The 22,973-nt window shown below is 41.4% G+C and overlaps 7 protein-coding genes and 3 non-coding genes across 12 annotated transcripts; 7 read left to right on the top strand and 3 right to left on the bottom strand.

Annotated features, from left to right (window-relative positions):
* Window positions 1-32: 32 nt before the first annotated feature.
* Window positions 33-104, top strand: trnaw-cca (transfer RNA tryptophan (anticodon CCA)). The gene has a single exon. It is a non-coding gene; the product is annotated as a tRNA-Trp (tRNA).
* A 459-nt stretch (window positions 105-563) lies between these two features.
* ncf1 (neutrophil cytosolic factor 1) lies at window positions 564-9,591 on the bottom strand. Its single transcript, XM_089016590.1, has 11 exons — window positions 9,445-9,591; window positions 9,267-9,347; window positions 8,578-8,653; window positions 6,533-6,698; window positions 4,944-4,996; window positions 4,633-4,755; window positions 3,888-3,995; window positions 3,697-3,814; window positions 2,724-2,837; window positions 2,468-2,643; window positions 564-1,490 (listed from the first exon to the last, which is right to left on the bottom strand). Exons 1-11 carry the CDS (start codon window positions 9,514-9,516, stop codon window positions 1,327-1,329), a joined length of 1,251 nt encoding a protein of 416 aa, XP_088872716.1. The 5' UTR covers window positions 9,517-9,591; the 3' UTR covers window positions 564-1,326.
* Window positions 9,592-10,448: 857 nt separating this feature from the next.
* LOC148886793 (histone H4) lies at window positions 10,449-11,012 on the top strand. Its single transcript, XM_089016591.1, has one exon. The coding sequence runs from the start codon at window positions 10,465-10,467 to the stop codon at window positions 10,774-10,776; it is 312 nt and encodes a 103-aa protein (XP_088872717.1). The 5' UTR covers window positions 10,449-10,464; the 3' UTR covers window positions 10,777-11,012.
* Window positions 11,013-12,684: 1,672 nt separating this feature from the next.
* LOC148886792 (histone H1.01-like) lies at window positions 12,685-14,333 on the top strand. The gene has a single exon (XM_089016996.1). It carries the CDS (start codon window positions 12,728-12,730, stop codon window positions 13,394-13,396), a length of 669 nt encoding a protein of 222 aa, XP_088873122.1. The 5' UTR covers window positions 12,685-12,727; the 3' UTR covers window positions 13,397-14,333.
* Window positions 14,334-14,906: 573 nt separating this feature from the next.
* Window positions 14,907-15,652, top strand: LOC148886791 (histone H3-like). Its single transcript, XM_089016923.1, has one exon. The coding sequence runs from the start codon at window positions 14,919-14,921 to the stop codon at window positions 15,327-15,329; it is 411 nt and encodes a 136-aa protein (XP_088873049.1). The 5' UTR covers window positions 14,907-14,918; the 3' UTR covers window positions 15,330-15,652.
* A 603-nt stretch (window positions 15,653-16,255) lies between these two features.
* Window positions 16,256-16,845, top strand: LOC148886790 (histone H2B 1/2-like). The gene has a single exon (XM_089016551.1). The coding sequence runs from the start codon at window positions 16,411-16,413 to the stop codon at window positions 16,843-16,845; it is 435 nt and encodes a 144-aa protein (XP_088872677.1). The 5' UTR covers window positions 16,256-16,410.
* LOC148886788 (uncharacterized) lies at window positions 16,637-21,021 on the top strand. Of its 3 annotated transcripts, none has more exons than XM_089016547.1 (2): window positions 16,637-16,777; window positions 18,443-21,021. In XM_089016547.1, the coding sequence occupies exon 2, from the start codon at window positions 18,496-18,498 to the stop codon at window positions 20,689-20,691; it is 2,196 nt and encodes a 731-aa protein (XP_088872673.1). In that variant the 5' UTR covers window positions 16,637-16,777; window positions 18,443-18,495; the 3' UTR covers window positions 20,692-21,021. The 3 variants fall into 3 exon arrangements, with proteins under 3 accessions (XP_088872673.1, XP_088872674.1, XP_088872672.1); XM_089016548.1 differs by having other exon boundaries at window positions 16,723-16,841; XM_089016546.1 differs by lacking the exon at window positions 16,637-16,777 and adding an exon at window positions 17,427-17,590 and having other exon boundaries at window positions 18,443-21,020.
* On the top strand, window positions 17,203-17,275 carry trnav-aac (transfer RNA valine (anticodon AAC)). Its single transcript has one exon. It is a non-coding gene; the product is annotated as a tRNA-Val (tRNA).
* A 158-nt stretch (window positions 21,022-21,179) lies between the features above and the next one.
* LOC148886786 (histone H2B 1/2-like) lies at window positions 21,180-22,432 on the bottom strand. Its single transcript, XM_089016552.1, has one exon. It carries the CDS (start codon window positions 22,428-22,430, stop codon window positions 22,059-22,061), a length of 372 nt encoding a protein of 123 aa, XP_088872678.1. The 5' UTR covers window positions 22,431-22,432; the 3' UTR covers window positions 21,180-22,058.
* Window positions 21,606-21,678, bottom strand: trnav-aac (transfer RNA valine (anticodon AAC)). Its single transcript has one exon. It is a non-coding gene; the product is annotated as a tRNA-Val (tRNA).
* Window positions 22,433-22,973: the final 541 nt, after the last annotated feature.

Below are 22,973 nucleotides of genomic sequence, written 5' to 3'. Positions count from 1 at the left end.
AGGTAAATAATATTGTACACGACTATTGTGTTGACCTCGTGGCGCAACGGTAGCGCGTCTGACTCCAGATCAGAAGGTTGCGTGTTCAAATCACGTCGGGGTCATTCAGTTTTGAGTTACGTTTTCTGACGTTCCATTTTCAGAACATGCCCGTGGGCTTTCTGGTGAATTTTCACGATTTGACTCAGGGGTACGCATACCTTTTCGTTGTTGTTGAATCAACAACTGTTACATCCATGAAAAAAGTCCACGGGTGGATGTTTCTTAGCCTTTCTGTGACTCTGTGACTCTCTGCTGTAACATTAATGCCCCCCATCCACACGCGCCAGCTTTACTCAACCCGGAAGTAACAAAGTAAAAAAAACAACTAAATAACAAATACATTTTATACAGTAAAGTCTCGTTATATCGATATTCAAGGGAGTCCGAAAAAATATCGATATAACGAGACTTTACTGTATATGCACAACATTATTTATTTTATTTTGCAACTGTGAGGAAGGTGGAGTTGAGACGAAATCACACAAAGATTTTCACAATACAGTCACAAGGTCATCCAGAACAGCGTTTCTCAATTTTTATTGAGCTAAGGCACGTATTTATATGAGGAAAAATTCCACCTGCTAGTGAAAGAGCATTTCGTTGTTCACGCATGGATACAGTGACAACTTGGTTTACGAACTTAATTGGTTCCCAGAAAGTGTGTGTAAGGCGAAAAGTGTGTATTCCAAACATTAATTTCCCATAGGAAACCATTAAAATGAGAATAATCCGTTCCCCGGTCCCCATGAAATATAGTCTTCTGCTAAATAAGTCTTAACACTTTACAAAATATACATTTTTTGTGTAATATATGTGCTATTGTATTGTAATTAAATAAATAAACTGTACTGTCTAATAAAGTCGTTTTATTTACCTTTGTGATGGTCTTTGATGGCTTTCTGGAATGGATAGATTTTTACATAAAGTGTCTCAAGGAGCTCCGAGTTGTACATCTTAGAAGTTGTGATATTGGAACAGCAACAGATGCAGGCAGACACACTAGAAACGTCATTAATAGCTGGTTCCCTTGCTTGTCCTTTCTTTTCAAATTGTACAGATGGCTTGTGTGGAGCCTGATTGATGGGATAGTTCGTTAGCTAAAGTGTTCGTAAGCTGAGGTATCACTGTATATATGTTTTACACATGAAAAAAATACAATAAAAATGGGAAGATTGAGCAATAACTTAACAATCAGGGACTTCACAACACAGTGAGAGCATGACAACTCAAGAACGTGAAGGGAAGCAAGGGGGAACCTTGCGGGACACCATCTGAGATTTGGTATTAGGCGCTGTTGCTTCTGCTTCCGGTATTGCGGATGCTGACTTTCTTACAGGTCTTGTCGGTGCAGCGTTCCAAGATGAGTTCGGGACTCGGTCTGGGAGGGATCACCGGGGCCTCCGGTTTCAGCTCATTAACCGAAACGAGGCGCTGCTCGGGAATGTTCCCTGCGGGTCACACGTACGGATACTTCATTCATTTGCTGCCATTACCGAACACATTGCTTTATGCTAGCAAGTTAGCTTGAAAGCTAGCATGCGGGCAAATTACAAACACACTGCTTCATGCTAGAATTTATTCAGGATTTGAAAAATATGACGTGAAGCGCCATTTCTGAATTTGTTCAGGATGTATTTATTTTTTCTTGCAGGGGATGCCGATAAAGCGCTGGTCAGACCTTTGGCAATGTTTTTCCACTTTCACAAGGGGGCAGCATTGGCCTTTTGTCCATGTTAGCGTTTTTTTCCAGCTTCAGCTGTTCTTAAAGCGCTATATAAAATGATTCCTCTCTTCACTTCTTTTATCTAGCAATGCAGCTATCTATCTTTCTCGCTAGCTATCTAGCCAGCTACCTACGTAGCTATCTATTTGCTAGCTAGCTATATAGCTATCTGTTAGCTATGTCCTTGAGAGTTTTGAAATGTGCTTATAAATACAATGTATTATTATTATATTATTATTATTATTATTAGCTATCTATCAGCTATCTAGATAGCTTTCTATCTATTTGAGTTACTTCCGGGTTGAGTGAACGCTGGCGCGTGTGACTGCTGCTCACCCACTGCAAAACGTATCCTGTGACTGTAATGTATCTATTGTATTTTATTTTGTACACCTGCCCCCATTTCAAGCTCACATAACTCTAGACCCATCTAATTTAGGAATTAACTCTTTTCTTCGGATGAAAGTAGACTGTCTAAGGTTTATTAAGCTGAATTGAATGTTTATGTAGTCCTTAAACTCAATATTCTGTGGGTCCTGTAATTCAAGTGAAAATGACAAAAACCCTGGCACTGGAGTGGACACATTTTTGCACATCGTCTGGCAGTGAATGAGTTAAGATCGCCATTATTTCATTAATTAAATAAGTAATGGAAACAAACAATCTGTAGTGACAGAACAAAAATCCAAGGTAGTCCCCTACCTTGGTTCTTCCTCTCCCTCAGAGGCGACTTTTCCGGCATTTTGTATTTCCTTGGCAAGGCGGTGGGCAGGCCACCTTTTTGCTGCAGGTATCGCCGACTGTTCCTCCGGTAGGCCTCCTGGCTTAGGCGCTGGCGGCCATGTTCGTGGATGCTCTTGATGTTCTTAATGGTGGACCTGGTGAGAAGATACGGCTGAATTTTAGCAACCATAAACAAGTTCGCAGGATGAGACGAATCATCTCGATAATAATAGACCTGCGAGGAGGAGGTTTCTGTCCCTCTGGTTGCTTGATTTTATATTCATATTTAGCCTCTTTTCCTGCTTTCTGCAGGAACATGGAGGGGAAGTGACCTGTCTGTTCGCCTTTCCTGAGGAAATAAGAAAAAAGGTTTAAAGTCAAGTCAAACAACAAAAGTGTATCATTTGATTTAAAGGAGAACAGACACCATTTTTTGTTTCCGAACTGACATCAGAAAAACGTTTTATAGCATCTAAAATGTAAAGTGTCCTTGAGAGTTTTGAAAGGCGCTTATAAATGAAATGTATTATTATTATTAAAATACCCCAAAACACGCAGGCTGATATTTTTAGTCAAATGTAAAAAACACCAATAAAAAAATGACTTAAAAGTGTCCCAAAACTGCCACAAAATGAGCTGGGAACTGGATAGATCCAGAAAGTCCCGCCCCCTTGTTTGTGATGTCACGCCAGGATACTCCTTCACAAACTGCCTTGCTCCAGAATCAAAACAATGGCTTCAGAGAGTTCAGATTCGGAGAAGATGCTTTCTTGTTACTCATCCACTTATGAATATGATTCAAATAGTTCTGAAGAGGAAAGCATAAATGTTTGCAATCGATAAAAGAAGTCCTTCCGTATCAATTCGAGCCGTCAGGACTCCAACGTAGCGTCCCAGGAAATGTACAAGATGGCGCCAAAGCTCCGATGGAAATGGGCTGATTTGTCTGCTGGGAATTTATGTCAACTAGTATCAAATAGTAGTCTTGTTGCAACACAAAATGATTCATCATTGCGTTATTTTTGTGTTTTCCTTCTAATTTCGCCATCAACACTGATCAACACAAAGTTTTTAGATCAAACAAAGTACCCAAAATGCATTGTGCGCTCAGTAGAAGTCATTTCAAGTGATTTTACAAATTATGGACACAACTTGTCCGGAGGTGTCGGTTGTCCTTTAAGGATTAATTGAAGCAGCGAATTCTTTACCTGACAACCCACCAGCCGTCCAGAAGCTTGTGAATGACCTCGATGGTTTCACCCATCTCCAGGGAGATCTCGTCGTCGGTCTCTGCTTTGTAGGCTTGGATTGTTACGTGCAATTCACCTTCAATGGACAATGTGTTTTAAACAAAGCCAAGCGGTTATAATCATAACAATTAAAAATAAATCGAGATTACCTTCATAATTTGGTTCTATGTCCTCTGTCTCCTCCGGTCCGTCCAGGGGTTCCAGATAGGTGGCAGGAACCCATCCTCGCTTCGTCTCACATTGGCAGAACCACCAGCCTGAATGCCAAACGGTAATGTATAAAGTTCACCAAATGTAACTTTTTGGGGAAGTTGAATTTAATCTACCACATCCACTGGTTAAATGTATGGTTTGCTCACTTTAGGTTAGTTAGTTAGCTAGCTAGCTAACAAACTACTTTTTGAGCGCTAAGAAACAAACACACCGCTTTATGCTACTGAGTTAGCTTGAAAGGTAGCATGCGGGCAAATTGTAAACATACCGCTTTATGCTAGCGAGTTAGCTTGAAAGCTAGCATGCAGGCTAATTCTAAACACACCACTTTATGATAGCGGGTTAGCTTGAAAGCTAGAGGACAAATTCTAAACACACCGCTTTATGCTAGTAAGTTACCTGGAATTCTGGGATGCGAGCAAATATCTAACAGGCCACTTTATGATAGCGAGTTATCTTGAAAGCTAGCGGACGAATTGTAAACAAACCGCTTTATGCTAGCGAGTTACCTTGAAAGCTAGCATGCCGGCAAATTGAGGCCATTCTCATACGGATGTTTTGGCTTAAAAAAACACTGGATGCAATGTTCACAATAGCCACCGGGCGTCATCAAATCCATGTTCTTTCGGGTACGAATGTTGTGAAGGATCAGATTTTTTGTTGATTTATGGAATTTGTCACCATTCTGGTTCTTTTCGACGATTTCCACCAGGTCCCCAGTACGCAGGTTGAGCTCGTGTTTGGACGTTTTGGTGAAGTCCGCGATCACTCTGTATGTGTCCAGTAAGATGGGCCCGGAAATTTCTATACAGGGGAGTACAGAACAATGTTTAATTATGCTACGAAATTATGTTAAAATTATGTTAAACTCGATGTAAAAATACAGTTACACAAAACGTTTAACTTTCACTTTGCATCCTATTTTGCATGTTTCACCACACAAACGAAAAGGCAACTGAACAATAAGTTTGCTCAATATGTTAAGTCTTTACCTGATATGTTGTTGTTGACTTTGGTCTCCAAGAAGATTTCACTTTTTTTCCCTCTGGACAGAAAAGGAAATACCAAACTATTTTTGTTTTGTTTTGGTTGACGCACTGTGTGTGTTAGTCATCTGTCACCGGTCAAGTGACGCCATCTAAAACCCACAATGTGGCATTTGATTTGGATAACATGGAGATTAATTCGATTGTTTGGGTAAATAGGACTCCATTAAGTTATCTTGACCTGGCTATTTTATTGAAATACAAAAAAAGTGCTATGCTTTTAGTTAGTTACTTACTTACTGGACGCTCCGCACCCTGGCCACCACATTTTCCATGCGCACTAGATCCAGCAACCCTTTAAAAAGCTTCTTAACTCTCAAAATACTAAGCCAAATATAACTGGATATTGCCTCTTTGCAATTTTGCACAACCCCGTGGAACAATTGTTTGGTAATAATAATAATAATAATAATAATAATAATAATAATAATAATAATAATAATAATACATTTAATTTATAATCCCCTTTTAAAAATCCCCAGGTCACTTTACAGTCACAGGATAAGTTTTTCTGTGGGTGAGCAGCGGCTGTCACACGCGCCAGCTTTCACTCAACCCGGAAGTAAATAGATAGAAAGCTAGCCAGCTAGTAGATAGGCAATAGATAGCCAAAAGATAGCTAGCTAGATCGCTACCCATCTAGATAGCTATATAGCTAATAGAAAGTTAATTAGAGAGAAAGCTAGCGAGCCAGCTCGTGGATAGCTTATAGATAGCCAACAGATAGGTAGCTAGATAGCTAGCCACCTAGATAGCTATATAGATAATAGAAAGCTAAATAAATAGAAAGTTAGCTAGCCAACTAGTAGATAGCTAATATATAGCCAACAGATAGCTATCTAGATAGCTAATATATATCTAAATAGACAAAAAGCTAGCTAGCCAGCTAGTAGATAGCTAATAGATAGCCAACAGATAGCGAGCTAGATAGCTAGTCATCTAGACAGCTATATAGATAATAGAAACCTAAGTAATAATAATAAATTTCATTTATAAGCACCTTTCAAAACTCTCAAGGACACTTTACAGTCACAGGATATTTCTTTCTGCGGGTGAGCAGCGGCAGCCAAACGTGCCAGCATTCACTCAACCCGGAAGTATAAATAGAAAGCTAGCTAGGCAGCTAGTAGATAGCTCATAGATAGCCAACAGATAGCTAATAGATAGCTAAATAGATAGAAAGCTAGCCAGCCAGCCAGCTCATAGATAGCTAATAGATAGCCAACAGATAGCTAGCTAGATAGCTCTCCCCCTAGACAGCTATACAGCTAGCTATCTAGTTAGCAAATACACTGAATGTCACTGCAGTAATTAAACAAATATACAAAATTGAGTAGCATATTTCCATCTTTACACATAAGAATGACACATTTATTATTATTGTTATTGTTTCCTAGCTAGCTTAAAAGCGTTTTGTTAGCTCATCCATTCCCTCCCCTTCTCTTGTTAAGGTTTTTTTAGTTAGTTAACCCATTTGTTTGTTTGTCTTGATTGAAGTTATTGATTTGTGGTTGTGTCGAACGCAGCCCACTGACGTGTTTGGAGCCGGCGGGTTTTCATCCTCCGGTCGCACTTTGAAGAAGGCGTTGAGATGCGAGCAGCGTGAGATGTGCGGCGGTAGCGCGATGAGCGACAGGCAATATTCCGTCAGCGTGCTCTGCTTGCTTTCCCGTGACCTTTGACTCTCCACCCAACGCGGCGCTGGGGAAGATAACGGATGAATGTTAGTTTGAATCTTCGGCGGGGCGAAGGGTGAGTGGCTTTACTTTATTTTAGTGTTAATAATAACAATAATAATAACCCATTTTATTTATAAGCGCCATTGAAAACTTTCAAGGTCACTTTACAGTCACATGATATGTTTTTCTATGGGTGAGCAGCGGCAGCCACACGCGCCAGCGTTCAATCAACCCAGAATAACACAATAAAAATAGACAGCTAGCTAGCTAGTTAATAGATAGCCAGGCAGCTAAAAAAGCCAGCTAGCCAGCTAATAGATAGCCAGATAGCCAATAGATAGCTAGATAGCTAATAGATAGCCAGCTAGTTAGATAGCTAATATGTTTTCTGACTCAAATAGCTAGCTAGCTAGCCATATAGCTAATATCTATCACACGTGTTCATACACATCTCGGATCAATATAGAAAGTATTCAAATAAAACAAAAAACATTGAACTTTCGGAAGATAAGTAATATTTTTTGATATATTATTTATGATGAAAATTTTGGTCAGCCAGCCAGCATCTCACACTCGCACAGCAATCGACCATGTGGTTGCACCAGAGGGGGATAGATAGCTAGCTAGAAAGTTTGTGAGTCATTTAGTCTCTGAGTCTCTATTCAACATTTTGAATGGATTTCGACTTACGACCATTTTGACTTACGACCGTTTGACCGGAATGGAACTCGGTTGTAAGTTGGATGTTAACTTGTATATATTTCTTACACCCGAATACTATCATTTTGACCCGAATATCACCGATTTCAGCTGTAAGATTTGTTTCTTGTGTGACCTTGGTGAAAGGAAGTAATGCAATCCGATTGTGTACAAAGTGATGAAAATTAGGGTTTTTTTGTGTGATTTTTGGTTGCATTTCCCCTCTTCTGCTGGCTTGTCTGAATAAACCAATCAAGATGGGGATGGGAAAAGGGAAGTAAAAATTTTGACACACGCGTGCTTCCTGAAATGAAATGCCCAAAAGTGTGCAAGTGATTGTAATTTGAAACAAAGTCACCAGGAAACACAGACTGGGTATATGCCGAAAAAAATGTCAAAAAGAAATAATTCATCAAATTCAAATTGCAATTTTAAATAGCAATGGCTAGGTTAAAAAAAAGCTTCATTTTGGTTGCTAGGCCGTCTATTTATATTATATTTATGCATTTTTATGTATTAAATGTATTATTATTATTATTATTATTATTATTATTATTATTATTATTATTATTATTATTATTATTATTATACATGTATTTATTCGTATTGTGATATACTGTGTAGATTAGTTTCAGATTTGTTTGCATTAAAGATGCAGGAACTCAAATTTAATTGTATAAATAAAATTTCATAAAATTTCATTAAAAAACAAAATTTATGCCTGATAATAATAATAATAATAAATTGAATCTCACAGTCACAGCATAAGTTTTCCTGCGGTGAGCAGCGGCAGCCACACACGCCAGCGTTCGCTCAACCCAGAAGTAACTCAAAAAGATAGAAAGCTAGCTAGCTAGCTAATAGATAGCTACTGATAGCTATTAGATAGATAGCTATATAGCTCATAGATAGCCAGCCAGCCAGTCAGACAGCGAATAGATAACTATTAGATAGCCATTAGATCGCTAGCCAAATAGCCAGCCTGCCAAGCAAGACAGCTAATCGATAGCAAATAGATAGCTTGGTAGCTAGCTAGATAACTTTAAGTGTGAGTTCATAACCAAAACGTGATAAATGTGACCTTGTTTGTTTTGTAAGAGATTAATGTATGGATTGGGAAAAAAGTGCATTAAATTGCAATGGGATTATTGATGGATTACAAAATTGCACCTGGATTTTTGTTTTTTATCTCAAAATCGTACCTGGCAACGATGGAATGATTCGATCCTTTGTTTCGATTTGTCCGGCTTCAATGGGAAACATCTCTTTCAGGGATTTCTGCAAAGGAGAATCTGCTTCATTTAACAGCAACCCACTTGTTATGCTCATTTAAAGGACAACCGAGACAATTTTTTTTGTTTCCTAACTGACATCAGAAAAACGTTTTATAGCATCTAAAATACCCAAAACACACAGGCTGATATTTTTAGTCAAATTCAAAACACCAATAAAAATGACTCAAACTGTCCCAAAACTGCCACAAAATGAGCTCGGAATTGGCAAGATTCAGTAAGTCCCGCCTCCAGTTCGTGACATCACATCAGGAAACTCCTTCACAAACTGCCTTGCTCCAGAATCAAAACAATGGCTTCAGAGAGTTCAGATTCGGAAAAAAAAGATCCTTTCTTGTCACTCATCCAGTTATAATAATAATAATAATAATAATAATAATAATAATAATAATAATAATAATACATTCAATATATAGGTGCCTTTCAAAACTCTCAAGGATACTTTACAGTCACAGTATAAGAACAAAAATGTTTTTCTGCGGGTGAGCAGCGGCAGCCAGACGCGCCAGCATTCACTCAACCCCGAAGTAATATGATATCATTCGGATTGCAAAAGCATTTTGTCTAGTCTTATTTGACAAACAAAACATAACACTCACATGGAAAGTGTAGATTTCAGGATATGTCCTGAAAATCAATTTCTCTTCCAGGTCGCTCCATTTTACCATCAGCATATACACCTAAAACAAGATAAAGAGAAAACAAAGAACATTAAAGCAAAGTAAAGATGCCTGTGATGATGAAAAAAAGCATGTTTATCCATTTTAAGAGCCTCACATAGTGCGCACTGGGGTAAAAGCGTTTCTCAAAGCCGAGCAGCTTTACATGTCGGATGTAGACTTCGTCCATCTTGGGATAGAATGTGATCGACTGATGTGAGACGCCGCCCGAGGCTTTTAAAAAGTGTGTGTGGGTGCCTCTATTGTGTCATTTATCAACATACCGCAAATGTCACTTCCTCTTGAGTTGGTCAATGAGGCAATTGAAACGCATGTATCCTCATGAGGGTTAAAGGACAACAGACACATTTTTTTGTTTCCTAACTGACATCAGAAAAACGTTTTATAGCATCTAAAATACCCAAAACACACAGGCTGATATTTTAGTCAAATGCAAAACACCAATAAAAATGAGTTAAAGTGTAGAGTTGGCGAGTTTCACAAGGTCCCGTCCCCTGGTTCGTGACGTCACGCCAGGACGTCTTCGCCTTGCTCTAGAATCAAAACAATGGCTTCAGATTCAGAGAAGAGGCTTTCTTGTTACTCATCCAGTTATGAATATGATTCAAATAGGTCTGAAGAGGAAAGCATAAATGTTTGGAATCAATTAAAGAAGTCCTTCCGTATCAATTCGAGCCGACAGGACTCCAATGTAGCGTCCCGGAAAATGCACAAGATGGCGCCCGAGCTCCGTTGGAAATGGAATTTGACCCAGCCAGAAAAAAATATCATTTGACTGTAAAGTGACCTTGAGAGTTTTGAAAGGCGTTTATAAACGAACGGTATTATTATTATTATTATTATTATTATTAATAATAATCTAAAGTTGAAAGTAAGTCATTCTTTTTTGCTTGTGTATTCGTTACGCACATATATAAGTACCGTATTTTGTTGTAACATTTTTGTATGGTGTGTTTAGTTTGTCCCAATTGCTCTTCCGTACAGCGCTCCAAAGTTGGCGCGGGCGGGGTGACTAGAGGGTGTTTCTAACACGTCCGCCTTTGGAGAATAAAGTGAAGTCAGTTACAACCACAGTTCATTCTCGTTTTCTACTGAAGAATTTTGACCCACTATCAAAATGAGCGGCAGAGGTAAAGGCGGCAAAGGACTCGGAAAAGGAGGCGCCAAGCGTCACCGCAAGGTTCTTCGCGACAACATCCAGGGTATCACCAAGCCCGCTATTAGACGGCTCGCTCGTCGCGGCGGAGTCAAGCGTATCTCCGGCCTGATCTACGAGGAGACCCGCGGGGTTCTTAAAGTTTTCCTGGAGAACGTGATTCGCGACGCTGTTACTTACACCGAGCACGCCAAGCGTAAAACCGTCACTGCCATGGATGTCGTCTATGCTCTCAAGAGACAAGGCCGTACCCTCTACGGCTTCGGCGGTTAAACTCAACGGTTCTCCCGTTAAACCAACGGCTCTTTTAAGAGCCACACCACTAAACTTAAAGGGCACATTACCTCAATTATTTTAGAAGTACCTCCGGGGACGTTCTACTTTAACCAATGGTACTTTTTGTTGTTTGCGTTGGTGCATCATGAAGTGCTTTAAAGAAAAGATGACCCGCGCTGGTTTTTCAATTGAGGGAAGTCCAAACAGCAATTCGCTCACTAATTCGCGAACTAAAATGCACAATGCACAATGCATATGCTGTATTACAATTGACACTTTGACCAAATCGTTTTAAAGTGATGGTGAACTGCTGCAATCGTTTTATGTGGACATCAACCAAATCCGAACAAAATATATAATACTTTCTCTGTAAAATCCTAATATTTGGCTAGTCGCTGTATTTTCAGTGGCCCAATTGAGCGAAACTATAAAGATCTGCATACTTGCTAATGCTGCTCCGTTTTAAGCTAATAAAGTTAGTCTTGTTAAAATCCAAGATGAATGTTGTGATCGATTTTAAGTGGACTGAAGTAGAAATCTCCAAATAGATTAGAGGGATGGTTTCCGGGCATGAATTTTTTTTACATTTATCAACCTTTTCAATACAATAAAATTGTGCTTCACAATCGTCATAAACATGCAAAGTACCATCAACAATCGCCCAATAAGTAAGTTCTATATGACTGACAATATTTGGTTACACTTAATGCAAAATGTCCATGGGTGGAATGAAGAAGATGATCAAGAACCCACTTACATTAACCTGTAAAATACATAAGCATATTTTACATACAAGTAACGAAATAAAATGATGAAAACATTCACTGCTTCTTGTAATTGCCCACTTGTACACAAAATGAGTCGTGGTTCAATAATAGTAATAGCATTTTTTTACTCTGTCTGTTTTCATGTGTGGGTCAAATATTTCAGTCAACATGTTCACTATGTACTTGATTGGACATATACAACCACATACAAAACGTTGGAAAACTTTTAATGTCCATTCAAAATTATTACATAAACGGTATGCAATATACAACATTTGCTAAATTGCCTCCCAGCCAAATGGAAACCAAATACTTCAAACGCACAACCACGACACCATAGCGTCAACTGAAACATACACGTTATAAACAAACATCTAAATCCATATGTGAAATTAAGGGGGAAAATATGAAATAAATGACCCATAACAAAAAAAAAAAAAACATTGCCAGCCTATGGATGACAACAAGCTGATCCTATCGCTATCTTCTCATAAGCACACATTTCACACCAGGAACACACACAAATCCCGTCACAAAAGTGCTAAACTAAATTAAAGCCGTTCAGTTATCAATAGACTGTCATCGATTAATTTTTAATTCATCCAAATTGATCGATGAACGCGTAAGATGCCGGCGTGTGTTGCCGACTGGTAACCGCCCCGGGGTCACCGCGAGAAACTCGTGTGTTTACCATCGTCTCCATTTTCGTTGCAAAAAGCAAAAATAAAACCGCTTGTCGAGCCAAGTTGATTCGAATCCACTCTCGGACGTCTCTGCTGATGTCCGAAGCTGCGTCGTGGCCCCCACGACACGTTTTCACCCATTTTGAAGACAAAATGTCACCAAAAGTGACCGCGTTCGTCTCCGAATGACAGCGAACCGGTGAGGTTTGAAAGCTCTAGTAAGTAAACCAGCTCGTTTTCAGCCACAAAAACATACCTGTGTTCAAGAAGAGGGGTTTAACTATATCATGGCGTAAGAGATTTACATCTCGATTTGAATTTATAGCGTAGTTTAACACTTGAAGGTGAAAGAGAAAACACAAAAAGCACGTCGACATTTCGCTCGAGTGCAACGCTGCGGCTTGGTTGAGTCTCCCCGGTTCTCATGTGTCGTATAAGTCCCGCCTCCTGCTCGCAGGCGGACAACTTGTTTGCAGCAACACTCACCGGAGAAGAGCCATGGCAGAGGAAGCACCGGCAGCACCCGCCACCACGCCATCCAAGGCGGCGGCCAAGTCCAAAAAGAAGAAGACTCCAGCCAAGCGGGCGAACCGTGATGGCCTCAGCCTGCCCAAGCAGATCATCGCCGTTATCTCCGAGTCCAAGGAGCGTAAGGGGATGTCGGTTGCCGCCATCAAGAAGACGTTGGCCTCCAGAGGCGTGGACGTGGACAAACTTAACAGGCGGATAAACATCGCTTTGGTCTCTCTTGTGTCTAAGGAGATCCTGACCCAAACCACCGGAATCGGCGCTTCTGGTTCCTTCAAACTAGCCAAAAAGGAACCAGCCGCAAAGAAGCCCAAGAAAACCACAGACGCGAAGAAAAAACCCGCCGCTAAGAAGTCCACCACCGCTTCCGCATCGGGCAGGAAAGCGGCAGCGGTCGCCAAAAAGAAGCGTACTCCCGCCAAGTCTGAAACGAAAGCGAAGAAGTCCGCTAAGAAGCCCGCTGCGAAGAAGCCTACCAAGGCGGCGAGCAGCCCCAGGAAGACCACCCCGTCCAAAGCGAAGTCCACCCCGAAATCGAAGAGGGATACCCCGAAGAAGGGAAAGAAACCTGCCGCTAGAAAACCTGCAGCCAAAAAGGCAGCAGCTAAGAAGCCAGCAGGGAAAAGGACCAAGAAGTGAAACTTCACATCTTCAAACAACCAAAGGCTCTTTTAAGAGCCACCACATCAACTAAAGAGTCATTCTTTAAATATAATATTTATATATTATTTATTATAATAATATAATGATTCGTGAACATTTATTTTTTAGTAGTACTATTCCTAATAATTACTAATGTAAATATGTAATAGATGGCAAGCTGTGTTAAATGCTATCAAAAATAATGTAAAATTATGTAAAACAAATAACATGCGAAAAATGTGAATTTTTTTTTTTTTTTTAAGAATCTGCTTCATTTATATTTCAGTGCGTGTGTCCTTTGACCAATCACGTGCATCTTTAACCAAAAGGGGTGGAATTGTTATTATTATTATTATTATTACCCTTATAGGGTGCAACTTATAATAAGTTGCTTCCTATTAAGATCCTGCTCTACTCATTCACCTTAAACAGTCGATTCTAAGAGCCTGTTCGTTCACAAACGACACATCACCATTAAGAATACCCACATTAAAAATATGTTGTCATGACATCCCATAATGTTAACAGTTTTGAAAATTATAACGGGTGGGAGAACAGTGTCAACCATATTGCCGATTAACCGGCTGGATGTCCACTTGTGGTTCAGAAAGGAAACATTTTCAAAGTTGTCACCCAGCCTACAAACTGAACATCCCATAATAATATTTTGAGTTTATTGATTTTTTTTGTCGAAAAAAATGCACACACTGAGTTATGACACTTGTGCTGTCATTGTGTTTTTTTAAGCATTTGTATGTGGTTGTCTTGTATTCTTTGTCGCCAGGCATTTTTATTGTGGAATTAAGATAGTTGCGTATTTGTACGTGGAATAAAACACCAACTGGATTAAGAGTTGTGTTTTTAACGCTGTGCTTAAAGTGCCTTATAAATCAACGTGTATTGTATTTATTGTTATTGTCAAAGTCAGCTTTATTGTCAAATATACTAATATGCATGACATACAGCACAGATGAAATTACTATCCCATCGTGCAAGGCATTTATAATGACTTAACAAACATAATAAACACGAAAACGTCATTTTGCCGGTAGAGAGAGGAGCCGTTGCATGTTAACGTGCCGCCATCTTGAAAAACAAAACTAACAAATACAGTAATATGACAACACAAAGACACAAAGATTGTTATAAGTCTGGTTAGGATGTGTTTGAATCGGTGTAGGCACTCAACAAAAAAGGCCCCTCCTGTATTAGTTTGCCCACATTATTTGCTTTTGAAACACCCAAGTAACAAATATAAAATACATTAATAAAACTCAAAATCAATAACAATAACAAAGCCGTTTGAGAGTTCTCTTTTTTCATCGGCGCCTTTCTAAGTTTTCCCGCCAACGCTGTCATTGGTTCATTTCAAATACTTGTCATCCAATTGTTCATCTCATACGCCCACGCCATCTCCAAATTCGACCAATCAGCGTCCGTGGAGTTCCGACGCTCGACTATAAAAGCCTCCGTAGCGCTTGCGAAAGACAGATCTGAAAAATTCTTCACTCTCGTCGAGATGGCAAGAACGAAGCAAACTGCTCGCAAGTCCACCGGAGGAAAAGCTCCCAGGAAGCAGCTGGCCACCAAGGCTGCCCGCAAAAGCGCCCCAGCCACCGGCGGTGTGAAGAAGCCTCACCGTTACAGGCCCGGAACAGTAGCGCTCCGAGAAATTCGCCGTTACCAGAAGTCCACCGAGCTGCTCATCCGCAAGTTGCCTTTCCAGCGTCTTGTAAGGGAGATCGCCCAAGACTTCAAGACTGACCTCCGCTTCCAGAGCTCCGCCGTCATGGCTCTGCAAGAGTCTAGCGAGGCTTACCTTGTTGGTCTGTTTGAAGACACCAACTTGTGCGCCATCCATGCCAAGCGCGTCACAATCATGCCTAAGGACATCCAGCTGGCTCGCAGAATTCGCGGCGAAAGGGCTTAAGTCTTCCAGTCACCTTAGCAAAACAACGGCTCTTTTAAGAGCCACCCACATCTCACTGAAAGAATGTCATTTCCTATATTTTACAGTCAGTTTAAATTGTGAAGAAATGTTAAGAAGTAATCAAATATTTTTATTGTATTTCAATGTTTGTACAGAATTACTGCAACTTTGACGTATGTGGAGATTACATAAAGAGAATCGAATCTAGTACGTATATTATAAAAGAGTGCATCATTATAATAAAAAACATAGGATTTGTACTAGTGAAGGGTCTCCTACCCGAGTGGATTATTGCAGTACTTGGCAATAAACATGCTTTTGATTCATACATGATGGGGATTCCGGCTTTTTTCTAAGAGGTGATTCTTTTGGCTCGACTCACTTAAAAGATGAGGCTCTTGTTGATCCCAATTTAACTCCCAAAAATCATGTAAAATTATGTGGAAAAACAAATTATGTAAAAAAAATACATAATTTTTCAACAGTAGCCAAAATGGAACTGTATAGTGCCACTTAGCAGTTTTTTTTGACAACGATACTAGTGCAGCGTGTTCTACCGGAAACAAATTCCTTGTGTGTCCTACATACTTGGCAATAAAGATGATTCTGATTCTGATGATTCTGATTCTGATAAGATTCGCCCCTAAGAACCGGCTCGTTCGCAAACGGCAAATCACTAAGAATATATATTGTTAAATATAAGAATATATGTTTCATAATAAATGAGACGTCAGAATAAATATTTCATAAATTGTATTCTGTGTAGAAATACAGTACATGTAAGCGTTCCAAAATGCTGCCATGTACGACCGAAATATGGTATGAATATTTTTCTATTCACCCTTTGTCTCATTTGTGAACTTTTAGTTTATTACCTATTTTCTATCGATTATCGAAAAATCATGTTGCCCCACCCACGTTTCCCCGTCGATACGATCGACATTTCAAAAAGAAGCGCGACAGCTGCCTTATTCTATTGGCTAAAAAAAGCTCCGCCCAGTATTTCAAAATTCCAGGGAACGTCTTTTGACACGCACCAATCAGTGGCGAGCAACAGCGCACGAAAATTTGCATAAAACGAATGTTAAAAACTCAACTCAGCCAAGTTCAAGTTCACACAACGCCTTTCAGCAAAATTAGCAATATGCCTGAGCCAGCAGTCAAAGCCTCCAAGAAGGGCTCCAAGAAAGCCGTCGCCAAGTCCACCAAACCCGGCAAGAAGAGGGTGAAGCGCAGGAAGGAGAGCTACTCCATCTACGTGTACAAGGTGTTGAAGCAGGTCCACCCCGACACCGGCATTTCTTCCAAGGCCATGAGCATCATGAACTCGTTCGTCACCGACATCTTTGAACGCATCGCCAACGAGGCTTCCCGCCTGGCTCTTTACAACAAGCGCTCCACCATCACCTCCAGGGAGATCCAGACCGCCGTCCGCTTGCTTCTTCCGGGTGAGCTGGCCAAGCACGCCGTTTCCGAGGGGACCAAGGCTGTCACCAAGTACACCAGTTCCAAGTGAAGTGCTACACTTCAATCTCAACAAAAAGGTCCTTTTCAGGGCCACCACAAACTTCTAAGTGTTTCTTTTCCATCAATATCAGCATTGCTACTCGCCTTTTTTTTACTGTTATAAACGCTATAGAAGCGGAATAATTGGTTAGGGTTCGGGTTTGAGCGCCATCACGTGACCTTCGTCATGTATTTTGCGCCTACATTACGATATAAAATCACAAGTACAACAGTTGCCCTACAGTAGAAAGATACATCTTAATTGTAATCATTGGATTAAAGAATATTGTCTTTGTGTTGTCAAAAAATACTTTTACCGGCACATGTCTTTAGAACTTAATGCTACTGCTCGCAAAACTAGCTATCGGTTTCCGTAGTGTAGTGGTTATCACGTTCGCCTAACACGCGAAAGGTCCCCGGTTCGAGACCGGGCGGAAACATATTTTCCCATAAATCCAATTGTTTATTCCTCCCCACAATTTATTACCAGCTAAGTAAATATCAACGATTTCAAAGATTATTTTGCCCCCCGTTCCCGCCAAACCAAACTCAACTTTTTTTTTTTTTACAAAAAAAAAAACGTTAAAAAGGCTCCTGCAACCAATGGCGTATCTTGGTGTGTAATACCGGAAGTTCCGCCCCCAGTCAGCCGGCGGACGCTGCGGTTGTGACCCAAACTGTTTATCCGTTTGCGTCATTTAAATGACTCCGGCGATTCATCCAGCGAGTGGGAAGTAAAGAAATACATTTCTAGGGTGAGTTTGCTTTAGCGGTTTTCGTATTTTGTGCTTCAGACTACTTGCACCTACGACACAACATGTAGTTAGCTTCGGCTATTGATTTAAGCTAACGCCAGCTCACCCGAACTGCCTGCTCTTTTGTTTGGTTTTGGGACGCGTTTATTATTTATTTCCAAGTGGTTTGGTTTTTGACCAATTAGGTGAGTTATCTATTTGAGTTTTTATTTCAAGCGGTGTGGTTTGGTTTTTAACCAACTGGGTGAGTTACCTATTTGAGTTATTGCGGGGTTGAGTGAACGCTTGGTGGCTGCCGCTGCTCACCCACACAAAAAAAACTTATCCTATGACTGTAAAGTGACCTTGAGAGTTTTGAAAGGCGCTTATAAATGAAATATATTAATATTATATTATTATGATTATCTATTAGCTATATGGCTAGCTATTAGCTATCTAGGTAGACATCTATTAGCTATGTGGCTATCTGGCTGGCTATCTATTAGCTACTTAGCTAGCTATCTGTTTGCTATCTATTGCGCTATCTTGCTGGCTGGCTACCTATCTATTGGCTATATGGCTATCTATTACCTATATAGGTGGCTCTTATTTAGCTATCTAGGTAGCTATTTCTTAGCTATATGGCTATCTGGCTATCTAGTTCGCTATCTATTAGCCAGTTAGATAGCTTTCTATCTATTTGAGTTACTTCTGGGTTGAGTGAACGCTGGCGCGTGCTTATCCCGTGACTGTAAAGTGACTTTGAGAGTTTTAAATGGTGCTTACAAATGTTTTTGTAATTATTATAATTATAAAATAGATGTATCGGAATCATGATGTCACTTTTTTCATATAACTCATTTTTTTTCGCAGATCACTGACGGGCGACCGGATTGGTTTTCTTTTCCACACGGGGATGTAAAAACATGGACGGCGTGGACAACAACTACATCTGGCATCGGCGTGTCTTCCACGGTATGCGCAATCAAAGGGGCGAAATCCCCTTTCCGGAATCATCCAAAATCGGCGTGGAGTTCAACGGCGCCGTGGAAAGACGCACAAAGTTGGATTTTAGCCTTTTAAGCCACGACGTGCTAATGGAGATTAGCGATTTTGCCCGTATGGTGGCCACGGCGGAGAAATATTTCCTGTTCGAGTTGTTGACGTTCAACTTTGACCTCGACTTGGACACCAGCGACCACAATTTGTGTTACCAGTACGCGGTCCGCCTTCAAAGCAAAATCAAGAATAAAAGGATTAAACCTGAACAGCTCCAGAATGTCTTCACCTTGCCTAATGTCCCCCTTTTAAAGACGTATACGGACAAGATGCCGTGGCAGGTTCCTCGCAACAATTTTTTTTCCAGCCGTTCCACCCTCAGTCCTCAAAACGTGTCGGAAGAGCAGCTCGGGGAAGCCGTAGTCCTACCCCGAAAAAGTACCTGGTGCAAAACGTATCCTTTCTGCACAAAAATGGGCGTGTCCTTAGCCGTTGACACGTCCAAATCGGATCATCCAAAGATCCATCCGGGTCGGCTCACCAATGGCTTAATGCTAGAATTTCTAGACTTTGCTCGCGTTCTTTCTAGTAACTGTTCTCACATCGGCAACACCTTGCTGGAGCTCAACTTCGGAATCCAGGCTAATCGGATCCCGGGGTTTCAGTTCCAGAACCAGAAAACTTTCACCGACATGAGATCCAAAGCTAAGATCCAGCAAGCGCTGCAATGCGTGAACGTTAACGCCCAGGAAGATTTGCTAACCGATTCCTACATGTGCCCAATCGATTTTGACGCTGAACCGCAGTCCGACGCCAACCACCAAGATCTTCCGGAAACAGGAACAGACACGGACATCATCGATGACGAAACGAGACGGAAGCTATGGTTGCTCCGCTGCGTTTCCTCCAAACGGATCCTGACGACGACCCCGAGCCACTTCGACAACTGCCGCGAAATCGGTTTGGACTTTGACGTGGGCTCAGGCGCCTCTCCAGCCTTGCGCCTGCGCCTGCTCACCAACGGCGTCCTGGTGGAGGTTCATCGGTTCGCCGCGGCGCTAAATAAAAGCGCTAACAACTTCTTGCGGGAAATCCTGGAGCGGAATTTTCATACGGTGCAAAATACGCAGAGTCTGGTCGCGGATTTAATCGGAGAGTGGAAGGTCCTCCGCGGACGTCAGGACAAAGCGCTTGACGGTGGATTAAACCTGACGTACGTTTATGACGGCGAACAGGAAGTTGAGTCACGAAAATGGGGGTCAGCGTCCCCGGAAATGGACCCGTATCCTTTCTGTAAAAAGATCGGATTAGATTTCTGGTCAACGGACGGCGTCAAGCTACCGTTGTCGTCGCTAACCGTCGGCGCGGTATTGGAACTGTTCCAGTTCGTGGAGAGTCTGTGCGGGAAAACGCCCGAGTTGGTGAAGGACATCCTGGAACGCAATTTCAATCTGGATTTGCGGAGTAACGACGGCGAATCCGCTGCCGTGTTGCGAAAATGGTGCGCCGGGGTGGTCCAAAAATGGCCGTCGGTGGGGGAGCGGTTCATGAGTAGACCCAACACGCTCCCTCGGGACATTTGGCTGAGGACGCCTGTCTTCACGGAGATCCATCCAGAAGACGACGACGGCGGTTCAGGAACAGGTTCGGGAACAGTCTCGAACGCATTCAATGACTTCCACGCCTGCCAAAAAATCGGACTGGATCTGGACGTGAGTTCCAAATGGAGAACCAAGAGGAAGTTGAGCCTGCGACGGTTGACCAGAGGCGTCCTACTGGAGGTTCACCGCTACGTTCGGAAGAACCATCTCTGCTACGTACCTTCGCTTTTCCAGATCCTGGATTACAATTTTAAACTGGACTACCAAAACCCGCACAAGGTGGAGTTCGCTTGGTCCGTCGCGTCGCAGGTACTCGCCATGGCCAGAAAAAGAAACAGGAACAGGAACGAGAATTACCTGAACAAGGTCTTTGAGCTTCCTTTTCAGCTCCCGCCGTCGTTGTCGTCGTGTAAAGACGAACCGGAGGAGGAACTTTTCCAGGAACAGGAACCCGGCGGCGACCATGACGTTGTGTTTGTCCAAAAATTGCAACCCGTTGATATCGAAGTGGAAATCGAGTAGTGGTCTGTCGCTATCTTTTAGCAATGCCACGCAAATAAAATCAGCATTAACGTCAATACAAGAAAACATGTCCCCATTTGATTGTGTTCCATCCTCCATTTTGTAAAACAACGTAAACGATCGAGTTGGCTGATTAAAATGCGACGATTTATCACTTTTTGGTTGATCTAGTTAGCTATCTAGCTAGCTACCTGGCTAGCTATATATTTTCTATCTATTAGCTATCTTGCTGACTAGCTAGCTATCACAGAATAGGTTTTTCTGTGGGTGAGCAGCGGCTGCCACACGCGCCAGCGTTCACTCAACCCGGACGTAACTAAGATAGAAAGCTAGCTAACAGATAGCTATATGGCTATCTAGATATCTGTCAGCTTGCTTTCTATCTATTCAGATATAGAAATCTAGATAGCTATCTGTTAGCTAGCTTTTTATCTATTCAAATAGATAGAAAGCTAGCTAACAGATAGCTATATGCTATCTAGATAGCTATCTGTTTGGAAAGTGTGTGTAACTCAAAGTGTGTCTTCCAAACATTAATTTCCCATAGGAAACCATTAAAAATGAGAATGATCTGTTCCCAGGTCCCCATAACCATTTTCTCCTAAATAAGCCTTAAAACTACACAAAATATACCTTATTTTATGTATAATAAATGTGCTATTGTATTGTATTTAAAAAATAAACTACTGTATAATGATTAAGAAACTAAACTAACTAAAAAATAAAATAATGTAGCAAATTCTACAGCGGTGAGAAGCACTTTCCACAAAGTAGCTACCCGTGAAAGCAATTGGCCATCTTTGCACATATTTTTTAATACTATAAAACTATGTACTAATAAAACTATGAAAAGATTGTAAGTCGATATCTACGAAATATTAGGATAGGGGAAAAATAGACGTAACAAAACAGCCTGTTTCCGCCCGGTCTCGAACCGGGGACCTTTCGCGTGTTAGGCGAACGTGATAACCACTACACTACGGAAACCGATAGCAACCTTTGCGACCTGCTGCTTTAAGTTACAAGATATTCGAAGTTATAAGACGTTCAAAGTGTTTTCTTATATTGTAAAAACATTTTTAAGTTAAAATAATAAAATACAAATGTATCATTCTACTGAAAGGCAACTTTTGTACTTGTGTGATTTATTTTAATGTACGTCGCGAAATGCATGACGGACGTCACGTGATGGCTCCCGAATGACGTGCACAGGAAGTCTAACTCATTCTCCCGCTTCTATAGCGTTTATAATAGTAAAAAGGACGCAGCGAGTCGAGTAGCAACTATGACATTGATGGAAAAGAAACACTTAGAAGTTTGTGATGGCCCTGAAAAGGACCTTTTTGTAGAGACTGAAGTGTAGCACTTCACTTGGAGCTGGTATATTTGGTGACAGCCTTGGTCCCCTCGGACACGGCGTGCTTGGCCAGCTCACCCGGAAGAAGCAGGCGGACGGCGGTCTGGACCTCCCTGGAGGTGATGGTGGAGCGCTTGTTGTAAAGAGCCAGGCGGGAAGCCTCGTTGGCGATGCGTTCAAAGATGTCGGTGACGAACGAGTTCATGATGCTCATGGCCTTGGAAGAAATGCCGGTGTCGGGGTGGACCTGCTTCAACACCTTGTACACGTAGATGGAGTAGCTCTCCTTCCTGCGTTTCACCCTCTTCTTGCCGGGTTTGGTGGACTTGGCGACGGCTTTCTTGGAGCCCTTTTTGGCGGCTTTGACTGCTGGCTCAGGCATTGTGTCGATTTCTGAGGTGAGTGTTTTCTAACTGGGAAGTGACCGAGTTTTCTTTTTAATACTCGGGCTATGTAAATATCTGTGCGCAGTTGCTCGAACGTGATTGGTTAGGTTAGGATTACGTATTCGTCCTGTTTTGAAATCACGGGCGGGACTTACACGCCTATTTGGCACAGGTACTTTTCGCGCTCTTTTTTTGATTTGAAATTCATATTATTTCCGGGTTGAGCGAACGATGGCGCGTCTGACTGCAAAGTGTCCTTGAAAGTTTTGAAAGGCGCTTATAAATGACATTTATTGTTATTTAAATGTAGATATCATATCTCGAATAGCGCCAGTGGGACTGCGACTGATTGGGCGGTTACTTAACGAAAATACGTGTTCGATCTTGTTATCCGATTACATCATGTCATTTTTTCCCTCCAAAATGGCGTTCTGTCAGGAGCACAATGCAAGGTAATGACACTGCGACATGGGAAAATTGGTTTTGCTTCATTGGAGCCACGCAAGTTGGGAAGGAGCTAAATTGTTAGTGTGCAAGAA

Source organism: Hippocampus bargibanti, linkage group LG16 (assembly GCF_051943395.1).
Source record: "Hippocampus bargibanti isolate YZ-2025 linkage group LG16, ASM5194339v1, whole genome shotgun sequence".
Taxonomy (NCBI): domain Eukaryota; kingdom Metazoa; phylum Chordata; class Actinopteri; order Syngnathiformes; family Syngnathidae; genus Hippocampus; species Hippocampus bargibanti.
This window is presented reverse-complemented; position numbering and strand designations above follow the sequence as displayed.